Source organism: Medicago sativa, chromosome 8, assembly GCF_051527215.1.
Source record: "Medicago sativa cultivar Bolivia chromosome 8, Bolivia_mono, whole genome shotgun sequence".
NCBI classification, from domain to species: domain Eukaryota; kingdom Viridiplantae; phylum Streptophyta; class Magnoliopsida; order Fabales; family Fabaceae; genus Medicago; species Medicago sativa.
In genome coordinates, this window is record NC_140756.1 from 35,481,985 (window position 1) to 35,507,782 (window position 25,798).

Sequence of the window (25,798 nt, forward strand, 5' to 3'; positions counted from 1 at the left end):
TTAATTGTGTATTTTTTTATTGTTTTATTTTAACAATTTTTTTTTTGAAGAAAGGACGTTTAAATCTTGAATGGAACGATTTTTTGTAAGATTTTATTTACACTCATGCCAAACTATGAATTATCATGACTCCATTTCTTCAAAATAACATATTAAAAATAATTAAAAATAATCTAACTACATCGGCATATTATTTTAGAGATGGTAGATTTATTGGAAAAAATTAAAATACTAAATCTTATAATTTATTAAATATTACAGTCAAAAAATATTTATTATATATAATATTTGATCATAAAAATAGTATTATTTTAAATGTAATTGGAGTTATTGATATTTAGTCAAATCTATTAATAAAACCATCTCATTATTTTACAAATCCACTCAAAATATTTTTCTATATTTATTATTATACTAATATTATAATATTAACGTTAAGTTTTTCTCTCTTTCAAATAGTCAAACAATGAAACTCATAAAAACTAACTTCTAAAATAGCGGAGAATTGATGGTTCGAACTTATGTTCCAACAAATTTAATAATCTAGAACTTTTAACCAATTTTTAGAGATCGTTTAACCATCCAATTTGCACTTACGAAACATAAACATGTCTATATATCTATCGATTTATGCACATTTCAATTTTAGAATGAGCGAAGAGTTGTCATCTCGTTGAAAAGATAGAAATCGGGAGTTGCTGTGTGATAGGTGAACTTGAAACTTTGTGTTATTTAACTTTCTTATTTTAGGTGAACTTAAAACTTTGTAGGAGAAAATACTGGGATAACTTATAATCCCCACAGACGGCGCCACTGGTCGTACCTGATCAGAAGGTTATTGCTGATGCGGTGCTTTCACGGTGGTTATGAGCAGTTTGTGTTAATTGGACCAGCGGGAGGGTGTGTGCTTGCAGACACTTCGAGGCTCAATTCAGTATTGAGACCAAAGAGGAGGGAGGGGGGGGGGGGGGGGGGGTGTTAAAGTTAGAAAGAGAATGTACCTTTGGGGACTGCTATGCATCCCCTATTTATATTATGGAGGTGAAGGTCCCGTTGTAGGGCACACATGTGGGTTAGACGGCTACAAATTTGTGGGAACCGTAACCGTCGAACGATATTCGTGGGCCACGTTGTGGGAGACATTCCCATGTTGCCACAAGCACCTCCCTCATGGGGAGGGGGTGTGCCATGAGTAATGGGCCAAATGCAGCAATTTGACAGAGATTTGGCTCTTGTAAATTGTTCGAAGTGTTGTGTGTTCTTCAAACTGCTTAAGTCGTTAAACCGGAGAGAATTAATAGAGAAGTTGTTTGATGATTGCCAACTCATGAAATTTGTCTTTGAGAAGCTTAATCAGATTTTAAAAAATTTGCCTCAATTGGATAACGTCGTTGGTACTTGAGAAATTTGTTGCTGCATCTGTTACATTCTTTTTGCCTTTAAATTTCTTTGTTTGTTTCTGCACGTGATCAGAAGAAGACAAATTGTACATATCAGAGCATGAAAGCAACTTTCCTTCATAAGAAGACAAAATTGGTCAGAGTCACCCAGACTGCAGATGTCATCAAAACTTGATTCCTTCAGAGGCCGAATCCATCAGAGTTTGCTTTCATCAGAGTCTTAAGGACTCCTTCTTATTAGAGCTTTGACTTTTTGTTGACCTTTCCTTGGAACAATTCTAAAGTCTTCAGAAGTTCCCAATGCTTTTCTTGAGTACATAAATGTTCTCCTTTGTGTTGAGAGCTTGATGTATCAAGTTCAAAACTCGACCTTTAAGTTAGAATTTAATCATATGGTCCTGCATATTTAAACACACATTAAAGTATCAAGTTGTTCTTTCAGACATTGTAATCATCAAAACTTATGAGACATTGTCCTAAAATCCATTTTGGTTCAACAACAATGTACGAAGGACACTCTCAATTTAACTTATCTATTGGCTTGTAAAAAGAAAGTTAGGGATTGATTGGGTTAAAATTTAGAGTTTTATTTTCTTAACACTATTTTTCGTTAAAATTGTTGAGCCAAGAATTAAAAAAAGAAAAGTCAAATTGTAATAAAAATGTAATAATATTATGCTTCCTCAACAATGATTGAGATATACTCCCTCCGTCCCTTAATGTAACCACCCATTTGATTTTATTTTTGTCCCTAAATGTAACCTCCTTTTCAAATTACTAGATGCATTTATTACTTTTTTCCTAAACATACCCCTAATTAATACTACTAACTTGTCTTGAAATATGAATAGTCAAATTTAATACACATACAAACAAAGGACAATTTGGTAATATTAATACACAAAACAGACACATTAATTACACTGACAACTTTTCTTAAGAAATGTGAAAAATACAAAAGGGGGTTACATTAAGGGACGGAGGGAGTAATATAAAAAACAATAACATAAAAAACCTGCCAGTTTTCTGAGAGGTCACTTGGTTGAAAGATAAATACTTCAACCCTGTGAAACTCAGTTCGATACTTGGCATTGAGACAGAATACCTACTTTTTCTTTGTAAATTATGGTTGTCACATTGGTTGTCAACCAAATGATTGTTCAAATAACACTCCTCTTAACAAAATATACAATCAATAATTATTTTGTAATTTCGATACTATTATGATCATATATCGAAGTTAGCACAACATTTTAACGCAAAAATTATTTTGGTTAACAAAATGTACCAAAATAATTACTTTGAAATTATTTCAAGAATTATTTTAAAATTTTAATATATTAAAAAACTATTGTGCCCAACACATAAGATCAAAATGATTACTACCTTTAATAATAATAGATAGACACACTTTTCCCCATGAGTATAACTCACTTGGTAAGGGATAAAACATAATAATAATAAGGGTCTTGTTAACGAGTGCCCCCGGGGCACTCTTTAAGCATCCTAAAATTAGTAATTATTCTTTTGAAAAGTCAACTATTACAATTTTCAATGCATTTAATACACAACTTTTTATTTAAAACTTGCTATTTAAAGTGCTTAAAGAGTGCTCCGGAGGCACTCGTTAACATTTCCCTAATAATAAATACACACTCTTTTCCCATTAGCATAGCTCACTTGGTAAGAGATAATGCATATATGCAGGAGCCTGGGTTCGAACTCCGAACATCCCATTTATTCACCTTTAAGGTGAATTTTTCTAGTCGCTAGACTACTTGACAAAAAAAAAATACACACTCTTTTGTACAAAAAAAATAAATATATACTCCCTCCGTTTCAAAATGAGTGTCGCATTAGCTAAAAAAAATTGTTTCAAAATGAGTGTCGCTTTCAGTTTCCAAAACAATAATAACTTTTTCTTTTCAATTGTACCCTCCAATTAATACTCCGCACACTACTTCTAAAGTATTACTTTTAAAACTAACCAATAGTTAATAAGGATAATTTGGTAAAATAACCATTCTCTTTCTCTTAATCATTGCATTTCTTAATATGTGTGTAAACACCTAAAATGACACTCATTTTAAAACGGAAGGAGTAATTAATACACTCTGAACTTAGGCAGGTTGTAGGTGGTACCGTTTTTCACGCATATTATTGGTGTTTTCTATTTTTTCTCTCTCCATAACTGTTTAGTTTGTGTTTTTGGAGAAGGTAGATTTGATGGGAAACTCGCAGGCGAAAAAGCGTGAAGCTGAATATTCGGGAAATGTTGAAGCGAGAAACAAGTCCACAGTTGTCTCACCGCGATCTCAACAAGAAGAAGAAGAAGAAGTGTCTTTCAATATTCAACATCATTATGGTAAGAAGAAGCTCTCTACAAAGGAGAAATATGCTTTAATTCCTGATAACTTTACAACTCTTGAACAGGTTAGTATTTCTGCTTTCTTTATTTGTTCTGCATCTTCTTTGCTTTGTTTTCTTTGTGGATTTCGTCTACCAAATACATGGATAATTTTTTTTTGGTTTTTTAATGGATAATGTTTAAGAGAAGCCGTTGACCGAATAAGAGTAGCTTGTGGAAGACTTGAAGTAGATACTACACTATCTACTCTCCTGGTCCCACAATAATTCTCACTATTTTCGTACATTTTTTTTTCTTCAAGATTTTAAATATAACAAAATTCATTTAAATTGAATAACTAATGTATCTTGATCTATAAAATATAATACATATTAGATAAGCAATTATTATTATTAATTTTTTTTTTTGAATAATTGATATATTCATATTTGATTTATAACAAAGATTAGATGAGTAATTTATCTATCTATCTATCTAAACTAGCCACATGAGTAAAATAGTTAGAAAAAAATTAGCTTGTGGTACCACTTGCAAATTTATGTGACTACTTTTATTACGATTCTTCAAAAAACAATCTAAGCCTCACAAAAAATTAATGACGTTTTCAAAGTTATAGCATTTTTTTTATTTTTCTTTCCAATTGCATCATTTAACTAATATTTATATGCATGACTCAAAAGTCATCATTTTCCAATTTGTTTTTCCGAATAATGGTAACAAGGGTAATTTCCTTCTAAAAGAAATGATAATTTAATAAAATTACTAGTATTATGATATTATCTTTCTCTTATTTGTAATCTTTGCTTAATTTGTGTGAAACAAGAAAGTGTGATGGTTATTTTGAGACTAGTAAGTTTTTTTTTTTTTTGACAAAGAGACTAGTAAGTTTTTTGAGACTAAATAATCAGACGTGTATTTTGTGGGTTACTAAATTAACGTGTGTCAAATTATAGTTTTTCATTTCGTAAGTACTTCCTCCAACCTCAAATATAAGTAAAGATTCATTTTTCAAGTTCATTGAATAACTTATGAGTTTGGTCTATTTTATAAACAAGATAAATCAATTATTCGAAGAACTTGAAAAATAAACGTTTCTTAATATTTGAAATGAGAGGGAGTGCTCAACCAAAAGACAAAAGTACATGCTTTTGTTTAGGTGCTTTTGATGCTATTCTTCTCTTAAAATGTTCATAACTACTCTACTCATACTTTCTTCAAATTCATGAATTTTTTCAAAGTTTATTATAGCCACAAAAAGTGATTTTAAGTGAAGATCAACTCCAAAAGTACCTAAAGAAATTCACCCAAGTTTTTTTAAAAAAAAACTAAATGTATCTGATAATTTGACATAAGTCTTATATTTTAGGATTATTTTTTTCAAAGCAGATTTGTATATAGGGATAAAGTTGTAGTAATTGATTTTGTTTTTTTGTTTGTTTGTTTGTTTGTTTGTTTGTTTGTTTGTTTGTTTTATACTTGTTACAAGGCATTACCTACAAAAGAAGAACCAAACATGAATAGCCAATCACAGAAAGTTGAAAATAAAGATAAGTTAATTAAAATAACACAAGTGGCATTCTTTCATTTCTTCAACTTGAGTATCATAGGCTAAAACCAGAAAATTGTTTAATGTAGAGCTTGTGTGATAGATGAAAATTGTTGGTCACTCTCAAAACATTATTTAAATGAGAATAAACTATGAAATAATTCACACAAACGACTCAAACAAAAAACAGAAAGCAGAATTTAAGTTGAATGAGCACTAAGATGTCAACATCACAACGTGTGTTTCTTCCAACTAAGTGTATGTTTAGTTCCACTTCCCAAAACCAAACATACACTAAATAAGTTTTTCTTTTGTGAACTGACTTCATGGTTAAATACAAGACTTGATTTTGGATCATTGAGCACATAAACAAGTTAAAACTTAAGGTTACGTTTGGATGGAGAATTTTGGAGAGTAGGGGAGAACTTATTTTGCTTTTCTAAATTAAGGAAGCTATAAAATGTTATTAAAAATGCATTAAGTTTGATTAAAATGTTATATGATAATCGATCATGTTCTTCTTTTATTTCCTTTTTGTAAATATCAAATATATACCAAAATATAAACTAAGCGCTGAAAAGCTCTCCCCTAAAAAACCACATCTAAGCATATCCTAAATAAATTGAGATTAGGTCAAACATGATTTTTTTCCCTTATAGGTTACAAGTGCCTTGAGAAGTGAAGGTTTAGAATCCTCAAATCTTATCCTTGGAATTGATTTTACGAAAAGCAATGAATGGACTGGTAAGCAGTACATTAACAATGAGTAATTCATTGATCCATCGCAGTTGATCAATTGGTTATAAATGCAACTGTAATTGAGATCTAAACTGTAAATTTCTGGTTTGACATTAAAATACAGACTTCAATTGGTTATATTTTCCTTTTGAAATGATTGGTTTTAATTCATGTTGTTATTGAAGGCAGAAGCTCGTTTAATAATAAAAGCCTGCATTCTATTGGAGATACGCCTAACCCTTATGAGAAAGCCATTTCGATTATTGGCAAGACTTTGGCTCCTTTTGATGACGACAACTTGATTCCTTGTCTTGGCTTTGGTGATGGTAAGGCATAAGAATCATTAAAGCCTCAACAAATATGAAAGAAACTAACAAAGTTAATATTCTTTTCAGCATTACTATTATTTATTATATTTGTTCGATTTTTTGTTACTATACAGCTACGACTCATGATAGCGAAGTGTTTAGCTTTCATGCTGATGATTCATCTTGCCATGGATTTGAGGAAGTTTTGGCTTGCTATCAAAAAATTGTTCCAAACTTGAGTCTTTCGGGTAACTAAGATCTTAGCTTATAATGTTGTTCTTTTTGCAATCACATTGGTCTTTATGTTGTATTTACTCGTTATAGACTGAATGTATACATTGTTTTAGATCAAATACTCCATGCATTTTGATATCAATAAATTTAAGGACTCAACATAGAAATTCATAGAAGAAAAGTTACTGAGAATGAAAACACTATGAAACTGCCCCAATTCGTTCCAACACCATATATGGGTTCGTGTAAAGTCTTAGGATCGAGTATTGTGAGAGCTTTGCCTTCGGTATCCGTCCACTTGGTTTGGCTCGGATTAGTCACAGTCCAATATGACTTCAATGTTGAGGGTATAGTAAAAAAAAAGCACCTATGATTCCTCATTTTGTGGAATAAATCATAGAATGGAATCCCCGTTAATTTGCAGTACCAACATTAGTAAACTTTAAGAGCCATGGCTTAATAAATGTTTGCTTTTTGTTTCTAGGACCAACTTCATATGCACCAGTGATCGAGGCTGCAATAGACATTGTTGAGAAAACTCATGGCCAATTCCATGTGTTGGTTATTGTTGCAGATGGCCAGGTATATACTTTTTGTTTTTTTGTTGTAAGGCCGGGTATATACTGTTAAATTGTGTATTCAAAATTATTTATATTCCAACTTTCCCATAGTTGTATTATTTTATTTGGTTTGAACTACGAAGGTTACAAGATATGGCAACAATGAAGGTGGAAAACTTAGTCCTCAAGAAGAGAAGACAATAAAAGCAATAGTTGATGCCAGGTAAATATGGAAAATTGATAATTATAAGCAACCTTAAATACTCATCAAGATCATTTGCAGTAAAATGAATCCGCTCTGGGAAAAAAAGGAATTATCAACAAAAATGGAAGTTAGCATTAGCTATAAATAACGATAACAGAAGTATAGTTAACTATAAAAAACGAAGCAATGCCAACCGCTTAATCAAACATTAATTTTCTGTTTTATACTTTTTGTGCTTTCAGTTCATATCCTCTTTCTATTGTTCTGGTTGGAGTTGGTGATGGACCTTGGGAAGATATGAAAAAGTTTGATGACAAGTTACCTGCACGTGATTTCGACAATTTTCAGGTTACAGAAAATTAGCAGTAGTAGTGACATTACTTAGTTACATTGTTTGCAATCACCTAGTTATATTAAAGCATTTTTCTCCTTTTATGCAGTTTGTTAACTTCACTGACATTATGTCTAAGAAAATAAGCCCTTCTGCAAAAGAAGCTGCTTTTGCTCTCGCTGCTCTTATGGAGATACCTTTCCAATATAAAGCAGCCCTTGAGCTTGGATTACTTGGGTGAGTTTTAATACACTCGGTAGCTTTTCATTAGGTGGTTTTCTTTCAGGCAACTATTTGTTAAAATTTGCTGTATGGTGATTAATCATTTGTTTTTTATTTTCTTCCTTCTTTGTTCTATGGACAAAAGTCGTGCAACGGGAAGGGCAAAGAAAATGGTTCCAAGACCTCCTCCAGCTCCTTATTCTCGACATATGCCACCAGAACATTTTCTGAGCAGCATGCCAGCATCATCCATGGATGACCAGCGAAACCAAATGGTACATATGATTGCAAACTAGGATGCTTCGTTATATTTTCTCCTCTATTTCCTAGAAGTTAATTTGGGTACAAAAAATCAAGTAATGAAGACCGCCATTAAACACAACACTATTGTTGAATTGTTCTGTAGAGGGTCAACACATTTTCTAAAATGCAATCTATATATGAAGGTCAATTGAATTTGTAGAAAATAGACGTATCCAACCAACAGCCGACAATAGAGCCTTATCCGACAACATCATAAATTTTTACTATAGATCAATGTTATCGATAGCGGAAAGCCAAAAATCTGCCATAAAACATCATGGCACTGTGATCCTTCACCTATTGGCCACTGCAGTGGTCCGAAAATCTGCCACCACCATAAAACATCATGGCACTCCAATCCTTCAACTATTTAACGACACTGTTACAGATTATATCTCTAGTAGAAAGCTGATTTTTACTATGTTATAAAGCAGTCACACAAGTGTATATATTCAAAAGAATTTGATGTCGGAGGCATCTAGAATACATGAGCTGGAGCAGTAAATTCAAAGATACAAAGTTGAATCATTGTTATGAATGCTGATTTTGTGGGATATCCATGATAATGCCAGCAATAATAACTCTCAACAATTAAGAAACTGACCAGTCTTTGTGATAGATTTATTTTTTGTTTTAATATCTAATAATCTATGCAGGAATGTGCTATATGTCTGACCAATAAAAAGGATTTGGCCTTTGGATGTGGTCACATGGTAAGCTTCATTAAATTATTGACCTCCTGTCTATTCTGTTGTTATACAATCCGTTTCATCATATTTAGATGCATGGAAGAGTTTATTCATAATTTATTTAAACTTATTATGCATAAGATATATTATTCATAAGATTTTCGGTCAATTTCAATAAATTATCAAAATAGATTATGCATAGGATATAAGCTATTTATTCAAACATATAAATACTCACTAAATTTTGGAATGCAGACCTGCAGAGATTGTGGATCAAGATTAAGTGATTGTCCGATATGCCGTCAAAGGATCACCAATCGCCTAAGGGTGTTTACGGGATGATTGCAGCATGAAAAATCATGTACATTAATTAACTGTATCATATTTATGTATGATAGTGGCTTTTAAGAGTGGTTAAGAATGGCCATGCAGCCATGCCTTGCATAATATGATAGCTTGGATTTGTAGGAATGGTTTAGGAGTGAAGAATCATAATATGAATTTGAAGAAATTCATATTGATGGCAAGCTGTAAAATATTGTACATACTGCTTTATTTGTTTCTTCTGTTAAAGTTTTACTTGTGTTTTCAAGGATTCTACCAGTTTTTTATTGATATCTTCCAGATATGTTCAATAATTTACTGACCTGGTGAATTCTACCACGTAAAGCACCTTTTATTAGAAGTCAAGTCATAGTATCCAAAATAGAGATACTCATTTTTTCTCCTAAATGAGTCTTATACACATATCACTCGTTTATAATTTTTTAATAAGAATACCTAATAAGCATTCAATAGCTCCAACCCAACATTTCTAACAAAAAAATTTAGATGGATCCCGCGAGTAACTCTTCATTGTTACATTTCAACAATTGGTCTCACATGTATTGCAAAAGCTGTTTATTTTAATGGCAGATGTTGGTGGGTTCCACTTAAGATAGAGTGATTCGTTGAGATCTTGTTTTCATAAAGTCAAATTTTTTTCCTCGATGGGGGTACGTCATATATACCATGTCTTATATAGATAGATCTTTCATCAGGGATGATCTCGTAGTTTTCATTTTTGGTGATTAAGGCATGATTTTTTTTAGGAAAGATATAGAAATGTTATTATAATATTCTATGTTTATCTTCAATTTACGCATATTTTAAAAACACTATCAAAGACGCACCTTGTTTAACACCTAATCATTATGCCCAAAAATTGTTTCTCCATTTTTCTTTCACTACTCTTTTTATTTCTACTTGCAAAACAGACCATTAAATTGTTTGCAAGACTCATGGTCTAATAGATTACCTGAATACTTGCACCATATTTGGCATTATTGCTCAACATGGTTGTTTTTGTTGATGGAGAAGTCACACACATCTATTTCACAATCTTTGTAAGATTTGTATGATGTTGAAAAATCTTTCCATAATAAAATGCATTTGTTATGTCAACTTTATTACAGACACCTCCTTCATTTTCTCCAATCATACACACTCTAATCCTCCCTTTATTCCAAAATACCGTTTTAGAAAATTAAAATTATTTAAAAATAATCATCATTTTTTGTCAAAAAAAAAAAAAAAATTTGTTGTTTTGATGTAGTAGTTTTTTCTTTCAATGTAGCCGCTATATAAATCCTATGTACTTCCCTAAAAAAAGAAAAAAAAAAAAATCCTATGTACTTATTTTTAAAAAGCAAAAAGAAATACTTTGTACTCCCTCCTCCATTCCAAATTATACGTTGTTTTGAACATTTCATGCGTATTAAGAAATGTAATTAATTTTGTATGAGAAAAATATATTATGAGTTGTTTTACAAAATTGCCATTAATAAATGGTATGCGAAAGATAAATTAAAGAATTTTAAGAAGAAAAAGTAATAAATAATTAAAAATATTATAGAAAAAGTAATATTAATACTTCAGGACGAAGAAAGTACTTTTTTATGATAACAATTGACAATTCAACGGTTAATAAGAATAAATTAATAAAATGTATTTCTTCCATTTCTCAAAAAACATTGTTTCTTTCATAATTTAATATGTTTTGTCGTTTTTTTTGTTAGAAATTTGTTTTCCTAATTATTGTAAGAAAAAAAATCAAACGAGAAATACTTGTATACTTTCCCTTTGAATTTTCCCACTGAGTTTCCAAACCCATTGGAAAAAGACTATTTAGGATTTGTGGTTACTGGTTACTGGTTACTGGAAAAAGACTTCAAATTCAATTCTAGAGGCCCTACTTCTAGGAAAATAATCAAAAAACATTAATTTACTATAGATTTCATAATCTTAGTTGGCATGTTCTCTATTTTGTTTCTTCTAAGTAATTACAGTACCTTTTTTTATCTTAATAAACAAAATCAACGAAACAACAAGGAAAATCACGCAAGTTAAAAAATCAAACAGAAATGTACAATATTTAAGCATAAATATAGTTTATGCTTAAATATCATACTATAGTTTAGCTCTCTCTCTCTCTCTCTCTCTCTCTCTCTCTCTCTCTCTCTCTCTCTCTCTTTTTAGCGAATCTTCAAATTTTGTACTGCCTAGATGCAAGTTTTTGTGGCAACATCATTGGACCTTATCAATTGGCTTCTTGGCTTGATTGGTTCCTCTAAAAAGAAAGTACACATTTCTGATCATAGCAACAAAATTGATGAATCTTTGTCCCTCCCATTATACATATTGTTGATAACTGTGATTGGTCTTGTGTTGTTTCACTTGTATCGGTTCGGTGAAAACAAAGAAATAAATTACAATACCAATGAGGTTGAAGAAGAGGAGCTGGAGCACCCCGTCGATGAATCAGACCGGGGTTTTATTTGGGATTGGCAGCTTAATCCTCGGACTTCTGAGCATGGTGGTGCGTCGAGCATACATGCTCCGTGTGCGTTTTGTGGCGATCTAAGCACCACAAGATGCGCTCGCTGCAAGGTTGCTAGATATTGGTTAGTACTAATACTATAATGAAATAGTTCTATTGTTTTTGTGCATGAAAATTGAACACATGAAATCAAAATTATGAAAACAATGAAGAAAATTCAAAAGTATTACCTGTTAAACTCATGTATTGCTCAGGTAATATTTTTATTTTTTAAATGTCTATTTTTGAACAAAATTTATGCCAATAATGTTTATGATGATTTATTTTGTTGTTTACAATATATAATAGCTCAGCAGAATGCCAAATTGGACATTGGAGGTCGTGGCATAAATATGAATGCATTGAAATGGAGAGTAGAGAAGGTCATGCTCATGCAAGAGACGAAACCCCTATGCTTGTCGAGGAAAAGTATGATAATGTAAGGTTTCTATCATTCACTCTCAAGGACTTTGCGTCTTTAATACATGTCAATGCTTTCTAAATGTTGATTTTGTCACATATGTGCAAGTTGAGTTCACTAGTCAGAACTAGGTTGATTGATTTCAAAGTATTTTTATATGCCATGTTGGGTGGAATATTCACAATTAAAGTTAAGGAGTAACATCAATTTTGTTTTACTTTCTAAAAAAAAAAAACGATAAAATACTATTTTTTTAGTCATCGTGAGCTAAACTCAGTTGGTAGGGACATTACATAATATATGCAAGGGCCAATGTTCGCACTCCGAGTGAATTCTAGCCACTAGGCTATTTTAAAAAAAAATAATACAGTTTTTGTTCTCTCCATTTTTTTTTTAGAAATGTGGGGTTTACAAAGATATTCTCCAATTTAGCATAGTCATAGGTATTAGGTATAGGGCCGAGTCCAAATTAAGGTTTCTTTAATTTACACTTGCAGTGCTTTGCAATACACTCCTTCTTTTGCTTATCTTTTTTTTTCGTAATCTTTTGCTTATCTTTTTTTTTTTTTCGTAATCTTTTGCTTATCTTTTTTTTTCTTCTGCAAGATGATTTTCTAATTGAAATAGTATAGAAAATAACTTCTAAACTTTTTTTTTGATAAACATAGAAAGTAACTTCTAGAACGCAAGTTTATATATTTTAAAATTTAAGTTTAGACTTGTAAACATAAAAAATATTAAACAGGAAATAGAAACATTGTATGTTAGCTTATGTTTGTTTGTACGTGTGTCATTTTTACTTTTTTTTTTCTTTTCATGTAAGTTATTTAAAAAAATAAGAATAAAATATGACTTGTATAATTTTGAATGAAAATTTTGCTAGCCTACATTTCATATAATGTTCATGATCATTGTTAAGATTTGTTTGGCAGGAGAGTATCCAAAATGGATCCTTGAGTACAAATGAGGGAGTGGATGAATCAAGTAGCAGAAGCAGTGGTGTATACAACAACTCTCATGTTGGTTGTGAAGAATGTGGTAGCCAAAGTACTACTAGTTGTTCACGATGCAAAGTCGTCCGATACTGGTTAGTACCCTCAAAATCTTATAAATTCGATTTTTTTCCGAAAGGATTATAGATTTGATCATTATCAACTAACAATGTAAAAAAATTTGATTATTATTTCAAGAAAATTTATAAATAATATAACATAGGAGATAGTGAGTCTCATTGTCTAACAAAGTGCTTTCTTTTTAAGAAAGTTTGATATGATTTATGATTGAAAATTTCTAAACGTTTTTCTTTTTTCTTTATCAGCTCTACAAAGTGCTTGATTGCAAATTGGAGATGGCATAAATATAACTGCATTGCAAGGGATGCGAGTTCAGCTCCAACAGAAAAACCTAATATAAATGTAAGTTTACTCCTTTATGCCAACATCAAGATTTCAATTCTATGCACTCAGCAGCAGATATAAATGGAGAACCATTATGAAGCTAATAGTTTGCATTAAAAGTTAGAAAGAAAGTGATGAAAGTCTGATATTAGGGTTGGTTAGGAACATGCTTAATTGGTATTTGTTAGTATGAATTTAAAAAGTGCATATGTTTCAAATAGTAGTGAAATTTTTTAATGAACGAGTTTACAAATGAAAAGGTAAGAGGGATAAGTTTTTATTTAATTATCCAAAATTAGATGAATGAAATAAGATGTTATAATGCATACTAATCAAGATCATACTTCATTGCTACAAAAATATGATAAGTTTGTTAGCAAAAAAGAATATTTGATAAGTTTATAAATGAAAAATTGCCTTCCCTCCTTTACAATCAAACTCTATCCAAACATACCCTTTAACTCATAATAGAGTTGATGGTGTTTTAACGGTTAACAATCTAAGTTTAAGAGACACTAACAAAACAAAGACGGCGGCTAGGGTTTCATATGCTCATACTAATAACACGTCGGAATGAGGGGTTACAATAGAGAATAAATAGTGAAACATTAAATACTAAAAATATTAAACTACCCTTAGTCCCTTAATCCAATTATACCAAAAGGCTTACATATTATCTAACATTAACTACTAGGTTGGAGTGCTCAAGCATTCTAATAAAGAAGAGAGTATTCCTTCATCTAAGCCTCTCTATTTGGAGCTTCATCCAGGTTTCTATCTCTTTCTTTTAATAGTTTTCCTTGATTAGAAATATTATTAATTGCGTATTTACAACTCCAATATCTTATATTAATTGTTAACATTCTCTCTTATTTGTTTGTTGTAGAAGGAACCTCAAACTTCAAGTCTCCAAGTGAAGTATCACAGGTATGGTTTACATAATTTTGACATAACATGATAAGAAATTAGTTGTGACCAAAAAATTATGATTCAATGAAGGTTACTACCAAGGAATGTCATGTGCATAAAACTCAATGGGTGAAATACCTAGAAGATGAACTTGCGAAGTCTAGGTAAAAGAAAATAATCCAATTTTTCTGATCTCAAGGATGTGTTGCTTGGATAAAAACATCAAACTTAGCATTTTCTTTCAATTGTTAATGAAAGGAAACAAATTTTGGCGATACAATCAGAGCGTGACGATTGGAAGGGGCGAGCAAATTTCGCTAGAGCGATGTTTCAAAGATTCAAGGAAAAATCTGAAAACCAAGTAATTGATTTCATGACATGCTCCGCAACAATTGAAAAAAATTATGGATTTTATGATAACATTTACTTCTTGTCAATTTTTAGTTGTTTGTGTTGAGAAATGAAAATGAGTCAATATCAAATGCCGAGAAGAAAGCTTCCAATGTAACTCGTAGTTTACATGAGAGGCTAAACCACTTGCAGGTTGTTGATGTCACTAAGTTATCTGTTGTTGAATATTCTGCAATTATTTTGTATCGACTCTTGTGGTTTAATTTAACTCCTACATAGATTGCAGCCGAAGAAAACTTTGCAGAGAAGAGAAGGTTAGAAGAACATATACAAATGGTAGAGGTCAGTGTTGTTTTTACAATATTGTATGGTTGATTTTTTCTCAAGTGTCTTATAATAGTTTTTACAATTGACCTAATTCATCGTTACAAAACTGACATGTAAACTGACCTAATTCTCTTTAATTTTCAATGTGAGACTTTGTCTTTTCCAATACACTCCCTCGTGCTCAACGACACTGTTGAGTTTGGGGCGTGGATGATTTGGTGGAAGGTCCAAATCGATAATGTCACTCTTTCTAAACTCTACAAATTTATTTCTTTTCAACGAGGAAAAAACTATGCATTTTCTTCTGTTTCGAGTCATTACTCATCAACTATTTTGACTTACTTGTTTATCCGTAGATTGAATGTGCTAAGCTGAAGAAGGAACTACTAGAAGAGCATAAACATGCTCAGTATCTTACACTAGCGTCTAACAAGAGTCACGAGACCGCGCAAATTGCCATAAGAGAAGTTGAAGTAGTAAGACAAGAGCTTCTAGAAGAGCGCAAACATGTCCAACGAGTTAAAGAGAATTTCATTAGAGAAGTTACATTTACTGAATCAAGAGCTATTTTTGCAGAGGTAATTTTTGGTCTATTAACTATTCTACAAGTTTGGTCCAAATATCTCTAGTGCAAATGAAAATTTTCCCAATTCTTATAGTTTTTGTTCTTGATTTTATTGGTTAGGCAAAACTCAGTGATCTTCAGAGGAAAATCAAACTGACAGATCATAAGGTGAAAATCATTTCAGAGTTGCATTATGTGCATCTACCATCTTAAGATTTTGACACCTTTCAGAAAATTAGATTATGGAGGGATTGAAAATTAATCAAGACCTTTTTGGTAAATATCAAAAAGATGAAGTAACGACCCGAATTAACTATGTCCTTTCTTGATAAATAAGTAACCTATCAACATTGTTTCTTTTGATAATTTTATACTTCAATTAAGCATTTGAAGCAGTTTCATATTTGATTTCTTTGTTCTTCTTACAGGTTCTTGTCAAGACAGACAGTTTAGGCAAACATTCCACGGTAAGATTTTTTCAGTTTTATTCTAAATAAGCTCTAGCTAAAATTGGAGTTGAGATTCTCTCCATTTCCTAAATAGAACAGCAATGTCTATTACTATAGTTTTGAAGTAAATAAATGATATAAATGCACACATTTTTAGAATTTGAAACATTAATATGCTTTAGTAATGGAACAGATGGAGAGGATTTTAACTCCTAAAAATGTTGTAACTTCATTTTGGAGGATGAAGAAAACACACACTAGTGATTTTGATGCATTTAAAATTCTAAAGAAAATATTAGAGCCAAATATTTGAATATGATCCTAGCTTTTCATATCTTTAGAGACTTTAAGATTTACATTAATTTACAGGATATTTCAAATAAGATTGATATATTAAGATACAGTCCGACAATTAGATCGTAAGTACAAAGCGACCCTCAACTTACTATTGGTTCACTAAGATGAAACTCCAAATTTTGAATCCACATGACGACATAGGCCCAAAAATGAGTGCGAGGCATATTTCTCACCTTATTAGTTGGTTTTGTAAAAATAACTAAGACCCGTTATAAAAACCTGAGATGACTGACTAAATATAGGTCTAGAATTTGGAAGCAAGATTAGAAGAGGAAAATATTAGTCTTCTATATACAGCATGGTGAACTTGAACACATTTAACTCTGCAAAGTACAAACCTGAAACCTTTTCTCATGAAATGCAGGCATGCACTATATGTTTGACCAATGAGAAGAACATGGCCTTTGGGTGTGGACACATGGTAATCTCTTCTAAATAAATCATTTTTTTTTTTTAAAAAGTCTCATCTTTCTCTACATATGTGATGACTATAAAAAAAATTCTTTTGCAGACATGCAGAGACTGTGGATCCCAATTATCAAAGTGTCCAATATGCCGTGAGCAGATCACAAGTCATATTAAATTGTTTCCTGGGTGACTCACTGTATTTCAGTGCTCATATTTATTTTCTTGCATGCACCAAATATATTTTGTACATAGATTTCCATAGTGTTACCTTTATAGTCTCCATCAAACTTCTTTTATAGTTCTAAATGTGCATATATTATGCATCGGCAGTGCTATTTGTCCCGAGTAAATTTCTCAAGAATATCTCACGATTATAAAATGCAGTTGCAGCAAAAAAAAAAAAAAAAAAAGACATAAAATAGGACCCACTTGCCATACACGGAGGTGCTACAACAAAAGGATAACGGTCGGGATAATTTCGGGAAAGTTGTTTTCGGGATAAACAACATTATCCATTATGCATTTAAAGAATGTAATCTATTTGTGGTATATCTGTAGTATACAATAGAGTCATTTAAGCTATTCGTAGATGTTGTACATTTGTAGTATAATTGTAATTGTATTCCTTATGGACACTTTTCCAAAAATTAAATATGGATTTTATTATTAAAGACATACTTCTATTACATCTAGAGTATATCACCTCCAAGCTTTTCTTTAATAGATTACAAAAGATACTTGAAGAACAAGATCAAAGCTTGAAATATAAAGGAATACTTTGAGATGCTACAAGGGTTTATTGCTACAAATAATAGACCATTAGATAGAACACATCTTAATTACTTAAAATTCTTACAAAAGTCATGATAACATGTTATTTCATACTATATTTTTAGCTAAGTTTTATTTATAAGTTATAGTTTTTCTTTATGGGAAATTATAGTTTTTATTTATGTTTTATTTGCATTTTATTTTGTATTCAGTAAACATTAATAATCAAGAGAATATAAGGAGCTTGCTGGTGTGCACTTTCTTTTGAAATGAGTGGGTTAGAATTACCAAAATTTTCCATGTTAATTTCCTGTTGAGTTGTTCATATTAGAAAAACAACAATTACACACAATGTACATCAACACTAACTCTTTAAGAAAAAACACTACAATTTTTAGTTACAAACTAAGCAAACATTTCAGAACATATAATTATAATTATAATTATCAAACATTATAATTTTGGAACTTTTCTCAAATTAAATAGGGGTAATTATGTAATTTAATATAATCGAGGCAGGTTTGGGGATTGTTTCAAGGTAGGTACATGTGTTCCCATTACCCATCCCGCCCCATCCTTTAAAATCGGGGAAAACCCAAAGCCAAACTTAGTCAAAGCAGATTTTTCTCGTTAAAATCGGAGCAGGTTTGGCGGGTACACGTGGGTATAGGTTCTGTTACCATGCCTACAAAGGATCAAACATGTAATTAAACCTAATAACAATAACGGGGATATAAATTTTGAGAAATGCTAGGGTCACTCCCACTAACACTCTCTTTTAACACACCAAATCAGAATTGGACATGTGTCCCACTTTTTTATTTCAATTAACCAGTAACCTGTTTCTAAACATTTTGATAACAGTTGGAGAGAGAAAGAGAAGAAGAGAGAGAAGAGGTAGTGAGAAACACGGGTCTTCCTCAATTTCCATTTTTTTCCCTGAGATGAATTCTGTTTGTTTTTCTTTCTCTCTACACGATGACGTATATTCCTTTGATTATTATGATGTATATTCCTTTGATTATCGAGTCACTGTAGATACTTTAAAACTTTGCCTTGACCAATTTTGTCTCCTAAAATTTTCACACATTAACTAAGTTGTGTTCCTCTTTCAAAGAAATTAAGCTGTGTTCTTCTGTTCTAAGTTTTCTGCCACACATATTGGTGAAAGAAATAGACCCTATTCTCCTATAATTAATCTTTCAAAGAAATTAAGTTGTGTTCTTCTGTTCTAAGATTTAATAATTAAAAATAAAATAAATTATTTTCAACACTAAATAGTTAAACATGTTACAGGTTAATTGAAATAAAAATAATCTTTCAAAGAAATTAAGTTGTGTTCTTCTGTTCTAAGATTTAATAATTAAAAATAAAATAAATTATTTTCAACACTAAATAGTTAAACATGTTACAGGTTAATTGAAATAAAAAAGTGGGACACATGTCCAATTCTGATTTGGTGTGTTAAAAGAGAGTGTTAGTGGGAGTGACCCTAGTATTTCTCATAAATTTTTTAAAGTAAACAATAATTTTTTTTCACAATTAATTATATCTAACCATTTTTTAATATTTCTTGTAGGTTTAGAATCTTCCACACACATAATAGATTGTTGAATCTCAAATCTTATTTCAAGGAACATTTTTCGTCTATAAGGAGTTTCTAATATGTTTTCAATTTTAATGAACTTCGATGTAGACTTCATTATTTTTCTGCCAATGCTCAAATCTTGATTCAAAGAACACTCAGAGATATATAATTGATAAACATGATGCAGGAACTATAATTATATTTTTTTAGGCAAATGAAAAATTATATTAAACTAAAAAAAGAACTACAAAGACTAAATTACACTAGAGGTCCTTTAAGTTTTGGATTTGTAACAAATTTGTAACAAATAGGTCCTTTTAGTTATTTTTTCTTCCCATAATCATCCTTTAACTATTAAATCTTTTGCAATATTGTCCTTCGTTTTACATTCTGTTAAAATAAACTGAGCTGGCAGGTCTAGGGGTGAAAGTGGTTCGGATAAAACCAACGAAACCGAGAGTCCAAACCGAACCAAACCGAAAAAATATCCGACCTTGTTTGGTTCGGTTTGAAACCGATCCGATCCAATCGAAACCGATCTAGTTTGGTTTGGTTCATGGTTTTTCTTTTCGAGATCCGTGAAACCGATGAACCAATCCGATGATAACCACACTCCTTATTTTACTATTATTATCATACCTCACACAAACTTATGGTTAGGCATAGAATTAAAATCCAACATAAAATACTTTTCAATCCATTCACTTTCTCTCATCTTCATCTTCATCTCATCTCAACTCTTTCATTTCTACTAAAAAAGAAACCCTAGCTGTCAACCACACCAAACCCATTATTCATCGCCACCGGTCACCGCTGAGATCATTCATCTCTTGGTTAGTTTTATCATGTTTATGCTATTGATTTGTACTCATTATATTTCATTGTTTTCCATGTTCATTTTCTATGCCATTGATTCATACACGTTTTCCATAATCTTTTTGAAATTTTTGTGTTTGTTGATGAATGATGCATGTATGGATCATAGATGATTGAAATATTTGAGTTTGATGAAGTTGTTTCTGAAGAATGATGGATGAATGCATCTTGGATCATGTGTATGAAATATTGAGTAAGGTTAGTTATAAAAAGTTGTTTGAAAAATAGAGAACATGAAGGAAAAAAAAATATGAAATACAATTATACAAAGTTCTATGAAATATTTTGCGAGAATATGATATTTTTTTTAATTGTATTTTTAAACAAACGACCAACCGAACCAATCCAAATCGAACCAAACCGATTAGTTTCGTTCGGTTTCTTTTTTGAAAAACAGTGAAAACCGAACCAATCCAGACTGATTAAGGTTTCATCGGTTTGTACATTTTTTTGACTGAAAACCAATCCAAACCGAACCGTTACACCCCTAGGCAGGTCCACATCTGTTAATTATTTATTTTTATAATTAAAAGGGTTAAATATGTTTTTAGTCCCTATAAATATGTCAACTTTTCGTTTTCGTCCCTCTAAATTTTTTCTTCAACTTTTAGTCCCCAAAAGTTTTCCATCTTCACTTTTGGTCCTTCCTTTAAAGTAAACTCATGTGCAGAATTCATATTTTTTAATAAAATTTTGCAGAAAAGTTTATATTATTATAAGAATCTCTCCCCAAAACAATAGAATTTTTTAACAAAACATGAATTAAATATGAATTTTTATATTTTTTATGGTTAAAGATATTTTTTAGGGAGACAAGAACGAAAAGTTGATATATTTATAGGGATTAAAAACATATTTAACCCTAATTAAAAAAGCCCAAAAAAATCTTTCTTCATCATTTTCATCATATGTTCATCTACTTATTCATCATCTTCATGAAAAAAAAATAAGAAATAAAATTACATAAACACACAATTAAACAAACATTCAAAATGTAACGCCCGTCTTAATTATTTACTTAATTTAATGAGGATTTATATATTTATTTATATATATATGATTTAAGAATTTAAATAGTTTGCATGATTTATAGATAAATTATGTGATTTTCTAGAATGACGTGAAGTATATTGATGTTGTGAAGTTGTTATGTTGGTGTGACTTATTTTATTATTAAATAAAATAAGATATGAGAAATAAAATAAAAATATTAGAAGTTGGGCTGTGATGTGTAAAGAGTAAGTTTAGAGGTGAGAAGAGTAATACGAAAAGATAAATAGGGCGAACATAAGTTAGAAACGTTTTTACGTGAAACGCTTTTGGAGAAAAGGAAGAAAAGTCAGAAAAGAGGAGAACTAGAGGGAGAGCTGCGATTTCATCATAACCAGGTAAGGGTGAGACTAATTTTCAATATTATTAAGAGTATGATTCTATAGGATGAAATTAGCATGATCAGGTTAAGTTTTGGTGAGAATTGAGAATTAGGTTTAAGAACAATTTTGATGATTGAACCATGAACAGATGTTAGATTGATGCTAAATTAGTGTACAGAACTCAGATATACCATAAGATGATAATTAGATGTTGAATTGAGGTTAGAATTAGGAGATTGAGTGAAAAGTTGGAATTTTTAGGTTTCTGGCCGTACTGACATTCATCGCTCGCACCTGCGAGCAAGAACACTCGCAACTGCGAGCTAGAACCCAGAACTCGCAACTGCGAGCAGTGCAACTCGCAACTGCGAGTGACCTGTGAGCTCGCAACTGCGAGCAGAATAACTCGCCACTGCGAGTAAATACGTAGGAACCCAGAATGCACACTTTGCTCGCCATTGCGAGTGAAGTTACTCGCCACTGCGAGTTAGGCTGTTAGTTGCCCAAAATTGTCCCGACGCGATCCTTTCGCACGTGTAGTCTTGAGATGACCTTAGAAGTAAGTTAGAGAGCTGTTTAGGATGCTTTCATAAGCTCCAGAAGTCTGTTATGGTGACTGAAACTAGAAGTGTTGCTGCATGAATGTTATAATGATGCTTTATGATATTTACATGGATGTAATTAATTCTTTATGTGAATGTTAACACATTCAAGCGTTGTTAATTGTTGTATGTTGCTGCTGTTTTCTGTTGTCTACTGTTAGTGTCTTGAGGTTGCATGAGTCGGTCTATGTTGTTGGAATTTAAGAAGTCGTCCATGATTATGAGTCGTATGAGTTGTACACGTCGTTGTCTAAGTTGTTGGAAGTTGAGTTCATTGCATACTCATTAAAGTTGGGGGCTTTAGGCCCGGCAGCCTTTGTGCTCATTAAAGTTGGGGGCTTTAGGCCCGGCAGCCTTTGTGCTCATTAAAGTTGGGGGCTTTAGGCCCGGCAGCCTTTGTGCTCACACGTTGAAGAGCTTATTATGCTCATTTTGTTGTTGAATGGTACCACATGCATTTGCATATCAAGAAGTTTCATGTTGTCTAAGTTGTTAAGTTCTTGTTGTGTTGATAGAGTTGCATGGTCAAGGATGAGTTGTGTCGTCAAGTTGAGTGTTAAGTTGATTATGATTTGTGATGAAAATTAGTAATGGTATTTGACGATTGTATTTGTTATGTAATGAAAAATATGCTAATTGTTAATTGTTGATATGTTATTAATGTTAAGTTGTTAAATGCATTTTATTGGATTATATGCTTAATGTATTGATTATGAAATCTCACCCCTTCTGCGTATATGTTGCCTCGACCGTGGGTAATGTGCAGGTAATAAAGATTAGAGGCGTTCGTGAGTGGACTCCTCACTTGGTGTCTAGGTGCTCTGATACGTAACGGGATGGGGGCTTGCTTTTACTTCTATTCCTTACGTGTCTCTTTTATGAACTAATTTATGAGATTTTCCAATAAGGCCTGCGTGCTAAGACTTTAAAATGTTGAACTATTTTCCGCTGCAACAGTTTAAGATTTTCATGATGTTGAATTTGAGAGATAATTATTATTATCTGTTTTTAAGATTTTTAAGTAGTATGTGACATTCCGTTATGAATTCAATACTCTGATTTAAATGAAATTTTCTAGTTGGGAAAACGGGGTGTTACAATTGGTATCAGAGCAGGTCGGTCCGTCCGGCCAATTAGTAGAGTCATGTCGAGCCTAGTAGTGTTGTGTGACAATTTTGTATTGTCCTTGTTGTCCTGTTCGTTGTTTGTTGTGTAACCCCTTGTATTGACTGGTTGGAGTACAACCGTGTCCATATTAATTGTTTTAGTAAGGCGGTGTACTTTTCTTCTGCTGAAGAGGAGAGTGGAGCAGAATTTTTATCTACCAAGTAGCTGAAGCAGTTAGAACATGATGGAATCCTGATGTTTTCCTTGATGGCATCTTTATCTTTGGAGAATCAAGCAGTGATTGATAAGTTGCAGGTGGTGTGTGATTTTCCTGAAGTTTTCCCTGATGAAATCCCTGATGTACCACCGGAGAGAGAAGTTGAATTTTCTATTGACCTTGTTCCGGGAACGAAGCCTGTGTCTATGACACCTTATCGTATGTCAGCTTCGGAGTTGGCTGAGTTGAAGAAACAGTTGGAGGAATTGCTAGATAAGAAGTTCATTAGACCGAGTGTTTCACCTTGGGGAGCGCCGGTATTGTTGGTTAAGAAGAAAGATGGAAGTATGAGGTTGTGCATTGACTATCGACAACTGAATAAAGTAACTATAAAGAATAGATATTCACTTCCTAGAATTGATGATTTGATGGACCAGCTGGTGGGTGCACGTGTGTTCAGCAAGATTGATTTAAGGTCGGGTTATCATCAGATTAAAGTAAAAGATGAAGACATGCAGAAGACGGCCTTTAGGACGCGATATGGTCATTATGAATATAAGGTGATGCCTTTCGGTGTGAGTAATGCGCCTGGCGTGTTTATGGAGTATATGAATCGCATCTTCCATGCATTTTTGGATCGCTTTGTGGTTGTGTTCATCGATGATATTCTGATTTACTCTAAGACAGAAGAAGAACATGCGGAACATTTGAAGATTGTCTTGCAAGTGCTGAAAGAGAAGAAGTTGTATGCTAAATTGTCTAAGTGTCAATTCTGGTTGAACGAGGTAAGTTTTCTGGGCCATGTTATTTCCGGTAGTGGTATTGCAGTCGATCCATCTAAAGTTGAAGCAGTATCACAATGGGAGACTCCTAAGTCAGTTACAGAGATTAGAAGCTTTTTGGGTTTGGCAGGATACTATCGAAGATTTATAGAAGGATTTTCTAAGTTGGCACTTCCGTTAACTCAGTTGGCGTGTAAAGGTAAAACCTTTGTGTGGGATGTTCATTGTGAGAACAGTTTTAGTGAATTGAAGAAGCGTTTGACGACGGCTCCAGTTTTGATTTTGCCAAAACCTGATGAACCTTTTGCGGTGTATTGTGATGCGTCCAAATTAGGTTTAGGCGGTGTGCTTATGCAAGATGGTAAAGTTGTTGCTTATGCATCAAGACAGTTGAGAACTCATGAACGAAACTATCCTACTCATGACCTTGAATTAGCTGCAGTCGTATTTGTCCTTAAGATTTGGAGACACTACTTGTATGGTTCGAGATTCGAGGTGTTTAGTGATCACAAGAGCTTGAAGTATTTGTTTGATCAGAAGGAATTGAATATGCGACAGCGACGGTGGCTCGAATTGTTGAAGGATTATGACTTTAGTTTGAATTACCATCCGGGTAAAGCTAATGTCGTTGCCGATGCCTTGAGTAGGAAGACCTTACATATGTCTGCTATGATGGTTAAGGAGTATGAATTGCTTGAACAGTTTAGAGATTTGAGCTTGGTTTGTGAAATGTCGTCTCAGAGTGTTAAGTTAGGAATGCTGAAGATTGATAATGACTTCCTGAAAAGTATTAGAGATGCTCAGAAAGCTGATACTAAGTTTGTAGACTTGTTGGTTGCTAGTAATCAAACTGAGGATGGTGACTTTAAGGTTGACGATCAGGGTGTGTTGAGGTTTCGAGGTAGGATCTGTATTCCAGACGATGACGAGATAAAGAAGATGATTCTTGAAGAGAGTCATAGGAGTAGCTTGAGTATTCATCCGGGAGCTACAAAGATGTACCATGATTTAAAGAAGCTGTTTTGGTGGTCTGGGTTGAAACGTGATGTAGCACAATTTGTGTATTCTTGTCTAATTTGTCAGAAGTCGAAGGTAGAGCATCAGAAACCTGCTGGATTGATAACACCGTTAGATGTACCAGAATGGAAATGGGATAGTATATCCATGGATTTCGTGACGAGTTTGCCGAATACTCCTAAGGGAAATGACGCTATTTGGGTGATTGTTGATAGATTGACCAAGTCGGCACACTTTCTTCCGATTAATATTAGTTTTCCTGTGGCTCAGTTGGCAGAGATTTATATTCGAGACATAGTGAAATTGCATGGTGTTCCTTCAAGCATCGTGTCAGATAGAGATCCAAGGTTTACTTCTAGATTTTGGAAGAGTTTGCAAGAGGCCTTAGGCTCTAAGTTGAGGTTGAGTTCGGCTTATCATCCTCAAACAGATGGTCAGTCGGAAAGAACAATTCAGTCACTCGAAGACTTGTTGAGAGTTTGTGTACTCGAGCAAGGTGGAACCTGGGATAGTCATCTCC

The 25,798-nt window shown here is 32.5% G+C and overlaps 2 protein-coding genes across 4 annotated transcripts; both read left to right on the forward strand.

Moving 5' to 3' along the window:
• The first annotated feature begins 3,526 nt into the window (after nucleotides 1-3,526).
• LOC146898777 (E3 ubiquitin-protein ligase RGLG4-like) lies at nucleotides 3,527-9,496 on the forward strand. Its single transcript, XM_085737751.1, has 11 exons — nucleotides 3,527-3,833; nucleotides 5,974-6,058; nucleotides 6,238-6,378; nucleotides 6,495-6,608; nucleotides 7,079-7,176; nucleotides 7,298-7,377; nucleotides 7,602-7,707; nucleotides 7,800-7,927; nucleotides 8,058-8,187; nucleotides 8,872-8,928; nucleotides 9,160-9,496. Exons 1-11 carry the CDS (start codon nucleotides 3,627-3,629, stop codon nucleotides 9,244-9,246), a joined length of 1,233 nt encoding a protein of 410 aa, XP_085593877.1. The 5' UTR covers nucleotides 3,527-3,626; the 3' UTR covers nucleotides 9,247-9,496.
• A 1,845-nt stretch (nucleotides 9,497-11,341) lies between these two features.
• On the forward strand, nucleotides 11,342-17,616 carry LOC146898778 (uncharacterized). Of its 3 annotated transcripts, none has more exons than XM_085737748.1 (15): nucleotides 11,342-11,846; nucleotides 12,071-12,200; nucleotides 13,115-13,269; nucleotides 13,501-13,597; nucleotides 14,274-14,349; nucleotides 14,466-14,506; nucleotides 14,579-14,652; nucleotides 14,747-14,849; nucleotides 14,933-15,031; nucleotides 15,119-15,181; nucleotides 15,523-15,744; nucleotides 15,852-15,899; nucleotides 16,160-16,198; nucleotides 16,902-16,958; nucleotides 17,049-17,616. In XM_085737748.1, exons 1-15 carry the CDS (start codon nucleotides 11,449-11,451, stop codon nucleotides 17,133-17,135), a joined length of 1,689 nt encoding a protein of 562 aa, XP_085593874.1. In that variant the 5' UTR covers nucleotides 11,342-11,448; the 3' UTR covers nucleotides 17,136-17,616. The 3 variants fall into 3 exon arrangements, with proteins under 3 accessions (XP_085593874.1, XP_085593875.1, XP_085593876.1); XM_085737749.1 differs by having other exon boundaries at nucleotides 14,469-14,506; XM_085737750.1 differs by lacking the exon at nucleotides 14,933-15,031.
• The last annotated feature ends 8,182 nt before the right edge of the window (nucleotides 17,617-25,798 follow it).

Bases quoted from the DNA above. Each gene is read 5' to 3' on its own strand.
- LOC146898777 (XM_085737751.1), top strand. From the start codon at position 3,627: ATGGGAAACTCGCAGGCGAAAAAGCGTGAAGCTGAATATTCGGGAAAT. The intron at 6,059-6,237 runs GTAAGCAGTACA...TTGTTATTGAAG, and splicing joins GAAAAGCAATGAATGGACTG to GCAGAAGCTCGTTTAATAAT. The intron at 7,928-8,057 runs GTGAGTTTTAAT...TATGGACAAAAG, and splicing joins CTTGAGCTTGGATTACTTGG to TCGTGCAACGGGAAGGGCAA.
- LOC146898778 (XM_085737748.1), top strand. From the start codon at position 11,449: ATGCAAGTTTTTGTGGCAACATCATTGGACCTTATCAATTGGCTTCTT. The intron at 14,507-14,578 runs GTATGGTTTACA...GATTCAATGAAG, and splicing joins CTCCAAGTGAAGTATCACAG to GTTACTACCAAGGAATGTCA. The intron at 14,850-14,932 runs GTAATTGATTTC...GTCAATTTTTAG, and splicing joins AGGAAAAATCTGAAAACCAA to TTGTTTGTGTTGAGAAATGA.